Source organism: Rhincodon typus, chromosome 1 (genome assembly GCF_021869965.1).
Source record: "Rhincodon typus isolate 14 chromosome 1, sRhiTyp1.1, whole genome shotgun sequence".
Lineage (NCBI taxonomy): Eukaryota > Metazoa > Chordata > Chondrichthyes > Orectolobiformes > Rhincodontidae > Rhincodon > Rhincodon typus.
In genome coordinates, this window is record NC_063332.1 from 32132879 (window position 1) to 32145000 (window position 12122).

At 38.8% G+C, this 12122-nt stretch overlaps 1 protein-coding gene across 1 annotated transcript in view; it reads left to right on the forward strand.

The window, feature by feature from the left end:
• LOC109932277 (netrin receptor DCC) overlaps nucleotides 1-12122 on the forward strand; it is a 590638-nt gene that overhangs the window by 302040 nt on the left and 276476 nt on the right. Inside the window, exons 8-9 of the mRNA XM_048603985.1 lie at nucleotides 2234-2390; nucleotides 6243-6397. Coding sequence (XP_048459942.1) covers nucleotides 2234-2390; nucleotides 6243-6397 — 312 coding nt within the window. The remainder of the gene's footprint in view (nucleotides 1-2233; nucleotides 2391-6242; nucleotides 6398-12122) is intronic.

Sequence of the window (12122 nt, forward strand, 5' to 3'; positions counted from 1 at the left end):
GTGTGAAAATTAAATTTATCTGGATAGAATAGCATAAATTTGTACCCTTGGTGGTCCCATACTTATCTAACAACCTTTCCACAGATCATTACTCAAGGAAACCATCCTGTGCATTCTGTTCTATATTGTCTTCAGTCTTTTGTTAAATTTCCAATAGTTTTGAATTTCCTTTAAATATGCTGCATAATTATCTTTGTGCTGATAAATTAAAATTTCACTTCATAGTCCTTATTTATTTCCTTGTCATTAACTTCTCATATCAGTGTATCACTTTAATCGATATTATGCTTAGCACTAAAACATTGTCATATTCTTCTCATCAAACCTTTGCTTTACTTCCTTATACTTGGAATGTCTAAAAGCAATGTTTGGTTTATGAGTGCAGCTATTGCTTTGGATGAAAAAGCAGCAAATTTAACTATTTTTGAAGGTATTTTCCTGAACATGATGGCATTCATTGCTGGGAGTAATAATAGAATCAATGGCAAGCTGAAAGGACAGAATCTGCTGCTATGTACAATATCACGTAACAGTTAGATATGTGTGTTAAGGATTCTTTTTTCCCACTCTCTTCCTTACATTGATTACCGGTGATGACATACATTATCTCTGAGGTATAATGAAGGGATTGGAGTTTATGCCAAGTGGGTGGGTAAATGTGATCAAAACTGTTAATGTTTACACGGGCTGAAACACTGGCACAGATTGCCTGGACCAAATGCTTGTTTCAATGTTCTAACCTCTATAGATTTCTATGTGTACTGCATTTGTAAAAAGCAAAAATAATCTGAATTTTCTCCCTGAGCCATTAGCATGGTGTGGGAATTCCCTCGCAGAGCTTGTACTGGGAGTGGGAGTGGAGATATTAGCTCAACTGCATTTCTGGCAGTTCATGTTGGGTTTCTCCAGCTGCTGCTAAATAGGTGAGCTGCAGAAGCTTTTGTATTTCTTCCCCAGTCCATACTGAGCAACTAAAATTGCTGATGACAATACTGGACTTCTAACTGAAGATTGAGGTTGCTGCAAATTCAGGGGGAGACAGATCAGTGTGAGAAAGCTGAAAGGGACCTAATATTCTAATAGAAGGATCGAGAGATGACAAGGGGCCAGAGGATGGAAGAGTTGCTCAGTGGCGGATGAGGGGGAGGGGATAGCTAGGAGGACACTGAAGGCATGGAGATGGCAAAGGGATCAGCTTGCTGAGGAGAAAGAAAATCTCATGTCAAAGGCAGCAGAACACTCATCTTATGTCGTGTTGAACGTGGTATTTGTTGAGGTAGGAGTGCACAAGGGCAAGTTTAAAATTCTTACTGAGCAAGGTTCACCAATCTGGACCGAGTTACTTCAGAGACAAAAATTGAATCTGGGTTTGGGAAAGAGAAAGTGTACAGAAAAACAGTACACATCCAGCCTGTGCTTGCAAAACTCAAAGTAAATCCTAACATGAAATATGATTCTGAGATCGGATAACACTTTCTCAAAAAAATATTGAGTACGCTAAGCATTACCCTAACAATCAATTCAAGATTTTCAGTCAGGCTCACAAAGGTATCTCATGTACACCTACCAGAAGCTAGATATATTCACACACAGAGGCCTGTTATCTGAAAGAAAAAGGAACATCTCCAGACATTGGACCTTTATCGAACTGCACGAAAGCATGCAGAATAATAGTTCGTTGGTGCATTTTACATGGCATCATCTTGTGCAACAGGGTCAACTTGAATCCAGTCAGCACCCTTTTCTTTTGCATTATAAATTGTTGCTCCCTTTGGAATTTGGTATTCTTGCTCTGTCCTGATGATAACAGATGAATGTCTTTTACAGCATCTCTTTTTTCATCAATAATGAAACCAAGTTAAAAAAGGGAATAAATCAAGGAATGCATAAATTTAACTATGTGAAATACTTATAATCAGAGGGAAAACATTTGCCATATTCATATCCTTCATTAATAACAGATTTATGTTATACTCTGAGGAGTTGCCTTATATGTGCTGATTAACCACTATATTTTAATTTTTCAATGTTAAATTCATTTTTGTAATTTTTGGTATTATCAGTTTTTATTCCTGGTCCTCTGAACATTTCCCCCTTTGTTCAGTAATGTGCCCCTTATAACCTCATAATAACGTGATTCATTCACAAATCCTGGCCATTCTTTCAGTTCCCACACTGAGAATCCTGTGCCTACCTCCCTCACTGACCAGTTCCTCTCCTCCTCAATTCTCAGCCTTACCAAACTCTGGTGCCCTTCCCTCTGCCCCTCGGGATGTGGTCCCTGTTCTCGTCTCCAGCCGTTTTGTCCGACTCAGCTGGCGTCCACCCGCGGAAACACATGGAAGTATTCAGACGTACACAGTCTACTTCACCAGGGAAAGTGTTAACAGGTAGGTGCAGAAGGGAAATACACGTGGGCATGTGTCCTAAACCTTCTTATCAAATCTGACATTCATTACTGCATATCTTGAAACGGTGGCTCAGTGGTTAGCACTGCTGCCTCACAGTGCCAGGGACCCGGGTTTGATTCCACCCTCGGGCGATTGTCTGTGTGGAGTTTGCATATTCTCCCCGTGATTGCATGGGTTTCCTCCAGGTGCTCTGGCTTCCTCCCACAGTCCAAAGATGTGCAGGCTAGGTGGATTGGCCATGCTAAATTGCCCATAGTGTTGAGGGATGAATAGATTAGGGGAATGGGTCTGGGCAGGATGCTTTGAAAGTCAGTGTGGACTTGTTGGGCCGAAGGGCCTGTTTCCATACTGTAGGGATTCTATTCTATGTAATATTTTCTGTTATCCTATCCATGGCATTTCCTGCTACAATAATTTGTAGCTTTGGCTCTCTATATCAGTGAATACCTAACAGCATCTTTTTTCTAAAGTTTGTACTCCAATATTTTAGTGCATCTGCTCTATCTATCTGTTTGCTGGCCTTTTATATTCTACTCAAGCCCTGACCAGACTTCCTTCCCTTTATAGTTGCCTGACTCCAAATCATCTCAGCTCATCTGCCATCATAATCTTCATCAATTTCTTTGTGTTGATTATGTCAAAGTACTCCTGTTAATCTTGTGAATCGTACTGTCCATAAGCCTGAAGTCATTCAAAACTCTTCCAATCTATCTTTGAACCTCCACCAAATCCTATTCCACTCTCACTCTGGCACTCACCAACCAGTAAGATTTTAAAATTTTCATCCTAACCTGGGGAGAAAGTACAAACTCCACACAGACGGCCTCAGGCAACTGTGTCTGCGAGAGTTTCCTCTGGGTGCTCCAGTTTCCTCCCACAGTCCAAGGATGTGTAGGTTAGGTGGATTAACCATGGGGACTGCAGGGATAAGGTAGAGGGGTGAGTCTGGTTGGAATGTTCTTCAGAGAGTCGGTGTGGACTTGTTGGACCGAATAGCCTGTTTCCATACTGTAGGGATTCTATGATTCTATGATAAATGCTTCAATGACCTCACCCCATTCTCATCCCAAGCTTCCTCAAATCCTTTGACATGTCTACATCTTCCTATTTTAGTGCCTTGGCAATCCCTAATTTAAATTACTCCCTGTACCTCTCTGCTTTTCTTCCTTTCTTTGAGATGTGTCTTAAAATCTACCCATTTGACAAAGTATTTGGCATCTACACTAATGACTTCTTTAGAGGCGAGATGTTAAATTTTGTTTTATAATGCTAAGTGCCTTTAAAGATGCAATTTGAACAGAAGTTCCTCGTTTTGAGTAAGTCAGTATTAATTTACTGTCTGCCATTATGTACTTAAGTCGATATTCATCTATCTTTGCCTCTTTCAACCTATCATCCTTTCTCTTAGTCTGTTTAAGTTTCTTTTATTGTTGTCTTTTGCAAACTGTTCTTCCTTGGAATCTTGCAAGAATCCCCCCCAACCATCCCACCCTGCCCCCAACCTCTGATTTCTTACCTGTTTCAAATGTATAGATTCTTTTTTTTGTCAGTCAATAACATTGTATCTGCCTTATCTCCAGGCTTCAGTCACTCTGCCATTTCATTTGCATTTGACTCTACTAAAAAGGTTATGTAATTTATTTCTGAAATTCTCAGTCAGTTATACCAATAATAAATTTCCTGATAGTCCAGGAAATTGTTGCAAATAGTAACAAAAAGTGCATTAATTATTCTGCCTGTATTATGCTGTCATTTCTGGGTAAAAGGCTTCAGGCAGCCATTATATTATTTTTTGTAATGATTAATTGCTATTTAGGGATAATGTTCCAAGTAAACAGAGTAAATGATGTTTGTTCATGAGAGACAAACATTACAATAGGAGATTTCTTCAGTTGTTATTACATCTCTTCTTCACACTAGAAATCTCAGGTAAATCACTTCTTCCCTAAAGGCAGCCAATTACACATTGTAACATATCTTGGAATAACCTTTTATTGCTTGGAAACTTCTCAAGGTAATAAATGTAATTATTTACTGAACCTTGTCACTAATCATACTTTAACTCCTACAATGTGCTGTCAGTGTAGGTGTAACAGATAAACATAATCACTTGGAAGTGTACACTACATCCCCACTTTTGTAAGTCACCAAAACCGCTTATAGTATACAGGCAGTATTTGAATGAGAGAGATCATTTATTTGCTGCATCAGATCAGAAGTTTTACCAAAGCTTTTGTCTTCGAGATATTGACTGACCTGTATATTTCTGATATACAGTTTGCTCCTACATCGAGTCTGCTTTGTCATTCAAAGAAATCACGGCTGATCTGTTTTTCCTCAACTCCACTTTCCTGCCTTTGCCCCACAACCATCGATTCTCTTACCGATTAAAAATACATCTACCTCAAACTTGAGTACATTTAATGACCCAGCCTCATTCACTCTCCAAGGAGAAGTATTTCACAGATACATTGCCCTCTGAGAGAAGAAATTTCTCTTCCTATCTGTATTAAATATCTGACCCCTTACTCTGAAATTATGCTCTCCAGTGCAAGACTCTCCCACATAGAGAAAAAAAACTATCCCACATTTCCCCTATCGAGTCCTCTAAGGATCTTATTTGTTTCAATAAAGTCGCCCCTCATTTTTGTAACCTCCAATGAGTGCAAGCCAAGCAATCAACCTCTCCTGATAAAACAGTCCCTCCATACCTGGGATCAGCCGAGTGAATCTTCTCTGGACTGACCCTAGTGTCATTCTATCTTTCTTTAGATAAGTGTCCCAAAACCTTTCATTGTATATCAGCTGTGGTCTGACTATTGGCTTGCATAGTTTCAGCAAAACCTTTTCATTTCTATGCTTCATTCCCTTTGAAATAAAGGCCAACATTCCCCTTGCCTATTACCCACTGAACTTGGATACTAGCTTTTTGAGATTCATGCAGTCTTTATCCATTTAAATAGTATTCAACTGATCTATTCTTCCTGCTACATAACCTCACATTTTTCCATGTTATATCCATCTGCCAAGTTTTTGCCTACTTACTTCCCACCTATTTTTGTCATTTTGGCAGCAGTACATTCACTTTCTTCATCCAAGTCATCAACATATATTGTAAATACTGTGGCCCCAGCACTGATCCCTGTAGCACTCCCCACTAGTTGCAGGTTGCCATCCTAAAAATGCCCCCCTTATCCCAACTCTCTGCCCTCTGTTAGTCAATCCTCTATCTATGCTAATACACACCTCCACTACTGTGGTATCTCATTTTAATAAGTAGCATAATGTGTGGTACCTTATTAAGTGCCTTCTGAAAATCCAAATACTTCACTGCTTCCCTGTTAGCTATCCTGCTCATTCTCAAAGAATTCTTGTAAATGTGCCATGCATGATATTCATTCTAGATTTTAAAATACGTTCTGATTTCATTGATTTCCTCCATTACTTTTTATTGAGATGTATGTGTCAAATGAAATTTTCACCGCATAATATTATAAAGAGTACAGGTATTCAATATTACCTAGAGACAACTTAAGTGTCCAGCAGTGATTAAAAATGCTTTCTGTGGAAAGCCGAGCACACATTTAAACACAACAGAACATATCACTGTTCAAATAATGCTGGTGCTAACAAGTAGCTTAAAGTAGTGTGTAGATCCGGCATAATGTTTCCCGTGATTATTTGCAAGCTTTAGTAATTTCTTTATAGTACAGAGTTGTCTATCTCATCAAACTTGCTCTTAAATATAAAATGAAGATGGTAGTGTGACTTATTTCCTTGGTGTGCATTACAGTATTAAGCTGCTCACATTTTCTCTTGCTTTAAAATCAGGGAGCGTGCATTGAATACCTCCCAATATGGAGACCTGCAGCTTACCATTGGAAATTTGAAACCAGAAGAAACCTATTTGTTCAGGATCGTAGCCTACAATGATTTTGGACCAGGGCAAAGTTCACAACCGATTAAAGTATCTACTCAGCCCGAGCGTAAGTAGTTGAAGTAACTGATAATTATGATGTAAAATATTCTCATGACTGTAGGTAAAGATCTGAATTATTACAAAAATACATTATGACTTTACCATTGGCAATGCCCTGTGACAAGATGATAACAAATATTTTTGTGTGTGTGTGCGCGCGCGAATGTTAAAGGGATCAGGATTATCCATTGATATCCAGGGCTGAATTCTCACTGGCTGAGGAAAATTCCTGATTTCCCAAACTTGACTGTGGGGGTGGAATTGCCCTGAAATGCTGTATTTTTTAATCGGGATGAGCGGGTGCAAACTAGAGTCAGACATGCCATTCAAAGAGACAGTACAGAAGCATCTACAGGGTTGCTGAGTGTCAAGGCAGGCTGTTAAAGCATCGGCCTCAGTGCTGTGGACCTCATTCCAATTATGATAAAAACAATAAAACAAAAATCAACACTCTAGACCTCACTCCCACAAACTCCACAACCTTCACCCAAGCCAATTCATGCCCCTCCCTTTTTCCCTTTCCACTCCTCATGGTTTTAATACCAACCTATGTTCCTCCATGTACTCCACATGGCCCTTCATACCTTCTATGATAACCTAGTCTTTTTACCCACCATCGCCTCTCATACCCTCAATGCCAACTTAATATCAACTCATATAAGCCCATGACCCCTGCCACCCTTTTCCCTTAAATCGTCAATGCAACACACCAAATTTCCATTATCACAAAGATCAAGCGTCATGCTGAGATGAAAGAAAATGAAGGTCTGAGCATCTATTGCAGATGTCATTATATTTTAAAACGTCACATGGATAAATATCCATTCAATACATTTAATTACTTCAAGTACTTTATCCCTTATAAACCCATATACATTCTTCAAGTATTTGAGAGGTGACCTGATAGAAGTATATAATATTATGAGACACATAGATAGAGTGGATATTTGGCATCTATTTTACTGGCACATTGAAGTGACCAAAATTGGATTTTTACAAATGAAAGTGAAATGTTGGCAATTAAATTATCCTATGATGTCTAAAAACACTTGGCTGCTTAAGCCATCTAAATTTATTCTTTAATGTTATTCTGCATGGGATGCGAGTATTTATTGCATCCCTAATTACTCAGAGGGTAGTAAAGTGTCAACCACATTGCCATTGGTGTGGAGTCACATGTAGGCCAGACCTGGTAAGGATGGCAGGTTTTCTTCCCTAAAGGACATTACTGTAAAAACTCTATTGGTTTATTTATGAATACATGGTCATAGTTAGGCTAATGTTTTAATCCTAGATTTTTACTGATTTCACATTTCATCATCTGCCATGGTAGGATTTGAACCCATGTTGCCAGCTGGCAGACTATGTTATTTTCCCAGGAACATTATCACTACACCGCTGCATCCCCTAGAATAATGTCACATCTATATCAATCGAATAGGACACTGGATGAGTGATGTGCCTCTCCTAAATTATCTTCATGATCAGTCCCTCTTGAAGGCCGCAAGTATTCTATTGGTTAGAGGTGAAGCACGTCATGGAGTATTGAACATAGAATGTATCAAATTTAGGAATATACATCAAGCACAGCCTATACAACACTGTTTCTGACATAGCCATATTTTAGTCAAGGTAAGCCAGTTCCTGAACCCTCTCCATCTAAACCATCTTGCGCTAACCATGAATTAAATAAAGTGCTGTGAAATGTCAAAACTATTTGGCCTTTACTGGAACAGCTGATAATTAACAACTACTTCCATTCATACTATTCTCCAATCAGGCTTATATAAAATATTAACAGTTGCCATATAATTAACAAGCTCAGTACTTCAATAATAGATCACAGAGTAGCATGTCCATCTAAATTCTCTCAAGATCCATTAAAAGCTTGATAAATCATAATAGCCTGATGCAAATATGACTGATTCACAACAATGTAAGTCTTTGTTCATATGCATTGCGCCCATGTCAGTGTTCTTCATAAACCTGTACGGATAAGACCTTTTAATTCTTAACAGTCACAACTCATTCATCAGTTACCTTTTATTACAGGTTATTACATATGCATGAAATGCTGCCGTAATTGTTTGAGATCTATTAACTAATGACATAGATCCTTAAACTTGAGAGTTTCCTAAATTGTGTGTTTTGTGCATTTATTCATGCAGTCATCAAAAAAATTATGAATTGTTGCACCACTGACAACATGAAATACATTTGTTCCCACCACCAATGCTTATAAAGTTTCAAAACATGCAAGGACTCTAAAGAACGACAAATAAATCCTGTATAAAAACAAAAGCATCAATATTCCTACAAGTTACATTCTTTCCCTTCAGCTTGTCCTTGCGTGTTTGACCCATTACGGTTAAACTGCAAACATGAGTAAATGTTATTTAAAACCAGGTGAAAGCTCGATTATCTAAATCTGGTTTGTGTTGAATAGGGCTGACAAGATAATCCCAACCAAAAGTAGTGTGCTGAATATCCTGATCTCCTGGTTCAGCATGGGTAGAATGGAATGAGTTTCTTTTATTGTTGCTTTTTGCGTACTGAGGTATCCAATCTAAAAGGCTCATTGTGCTTTAATCCCAATAGTGCACCCATCGATTATGTTATTGCTGCAATTTCTCAGAGTGTAAATTCTAAGCACCTAATCTCTGTATGTGACGGTAATCCATTTTAATGCTATATCATTTCTATTAAAAAGATTGCCTGTACATACAGGTTGGATCTGATACCAATAATCCATATGGAAATGTGAACCCAGTGTCTACCTTTTTAATCAGTTTAAGAGCTCATAGCAAGATCCCCCTTTTTGAAGTAATCACCTGAAGAATAGGAATCTGGCTTTGAATGAATGCTTTGTATCTCAAGATTAAATTGTTCTGCCATGCATTCTTTGGTTTGTATATGGGCTATTGTTTTCATTTTCCCAATACTTCAGAGAAGATTGAACATCTTATCTAATTACCTCAGACTAATCTCTGTATTCCACATGAGGTAACTTTATGAAATGCTGTCCAGTCTAAAAGATGCTATCAGAATATAGAAGGAGAAACCATCCTTTATTAAAAGGGCATGGTCTTCCTGAAGTAATTGAAATTGAAATTATGCTCTGAAAAAGACTACTGAGGGTGTATAAAAATAATTTGAGTACAGAGGTTTACGTGGTAAAACGAATACAGAGTTTCTTACTGGACACGCAAGCTGAGGTGGATTCCCAGTAGGAGTTTCCTCAAATTTCTAAATTGGCTACTCAAATTTATATAGTCTATTGTTTGGTGTTGATAGAGTGCTAATTGCTCTGCTAAACCTGGCCCTTGTCTCACCTAATGTTCACAAGTATGTATTCTCCACTGAGAGTCACTGGGTAGTAATTAGGAACAGTACGCTGGCTTTTGTTTTAAAGTTCTTGCAGTGCTCAATATCCTGCCAGAGTTGAAAAATGAAAACAATTCTTTTTTTTAAAGAAGTGGCTAGTTTAAAAAGTGTTTCAGAGATAGTAGCAACTGCAGATGCTGGAGAATCTGAGATAACAAGATGTAGAGCTGGATGAACCCAGCAGGCCAAACAGCATCAGAGGTGCAGGAAAGCTGACGTTTCGGGCCTAGACCCTTCTTCAGAAATGGCTTCGCAGTGGGGTTAAAATTGTTTCAGAGATAGCAGGAACTGCAGATGCTGGAGAATCTGAGATAACAAGGTGTAGAGCTGGATGAACACAGCAGGCCAAGCAGCATCAGAGGAGCAGGAAGGCTGATGTTTCGGGCCTAGACCCTTCTTCAGCTCCTCTGATGCTGCTAGGCCTGCTGTGTTCATCCAGCTCTTCACCTTGTTATCACAAAATCTCATTGACCCATTTACCTTTTTCCATTCAGAGACATGTCATAAGGCCTTTTGTAACTGATGGCAGAGCACCCAGAGGATCATGAAGCATTGAGCAGACCCTCTCTGGAGGAAAGGGTGTCTTTGGCAGAAAGAGGCCTCCTGGAGACAGGGAGAGACAGACAAAGATTTCCTCAACCTGCTATGAGCTACAGGATTAATATTCTTATATAATTTGTTTTCCTACCATACCCTTCATTTCTCTTCACGTTTGTAAAAGAATGATACTATTGGAATAAGTAATCACGGCTTCATGATCTTCCTGGTATTCATGTGCTTAAATATCTCTTGTTATTGACATATAATCATAGACAGGAACCTATCTACCCCTTTGCCATGAATCAAAACACACTGTATGTGCTGGAAATTTACCTTGGTGCTCTTTACAAAATACCCTGAGTTCCGATAAAAGTTCACAGACCTGAAACATAAAATCTTGCTTCTTGCTTCACAGATGATGTCAGACCTGCTGACTGTTTTCAATGATTTCTGTTTTTATTTCTATATTGAATTCCTTATGGCAGAAGAGATCCATTAGTTAAAATAGCTGACATTAGAGGGATGATAGAAGGAGTGGTATCGCACACCAGGAAAGCAACAAGAAAAGTAACCCGATCCATAATCTTCTTAAAACAAAACAGTGAAAATCTAAGCAAGGAACAAAAACAAAGTTGCTGGAAAAGCTCAGCAGGTCTGGCAGCATCTGAGTTCCTGATATATAGTATCCACGGTTCTTTCGGTTTTTATTTAGTGAAAATCTGAAACCAGCCTCTCCTTTCTAGCCATTAGTAATGAGTTACAAACGTTGTCTGAATATATCTAGCTGTGCAGGAGACTTTTTTAAAAGCACATCTTCACACATACCCTTTTACCTGCTTTGGGGAATAGTGGATTTAGGAATAAGGATTTGTGGTTTGATTATTACCCCATTGGGGCAAACCATAAACACATTTGCTGTGGCCAACAAGTCCTGGTGGTGACTTGAAGCCCAAGCTTCTGACCCTGAAATAGGAATGCCACCACTGCATGACAGTCTCCATGAGAATCGCCCAAATCGATCAGACTATAAACCCTTTATAAAAATGAAAGTATCAATTGTCCTACAAGTTACTTTTTTCTCCTCTCAGCTTGTCCGTGCGTGTTTGACCCATTAAGGTGAACCAACCACAACACAGAATATAAATCCCACTGCGATCTAGTAAAACTGAAGAGAAGAAAGGAATAAACCAGCTTGGCTGGAATAGTTTATATCAACCCAAAAGGAAGTATTACAATACATCCCAAAGCAGTGATACAGCTGGATGCAGTTGTTGCTGAAGATTATTTGCGTTTAATTCTACAACAATGCTCCCTTAGCTCTTTTAGAAGCCTGCAAGATTCCTAACATGTAAAGCAGAACTTCTGAAAATAACATTGGCTCCCAATCTCTTTTTCTACTTGGAAACATTTTTAACTATGTAATTTACAGAATGCCCTTTGCTTTGATGTTGGCAAGGATGTTGCCAATATGGAAATTAACTAGGACTAGTCCTGTACCACTTATAGAATTCTGCTGATTTAACAAAGCTGTGGGAAAATCCTTTACTGGATTCCCACAAAAATAGATGAGAACAATTGGAAACCATTATAAAGGACCAACCCTTGGTGGATTAAAACCAAATTTTGTACTTAAAGAGTTAAATACCGGAAACTGCGTTCAGACACTCCAAGAAACGAGAGACAACAAGGTGCAGGGCTGGATGAACACAGCAGGCCAAGCAGCATCATAGGAGCAGAAAGGCTGACGTTTCAGGCCTAGACCCTTCATCAGAAAAGCTTTTCTGATGAAGGGTCTAGGCCTGAAACGT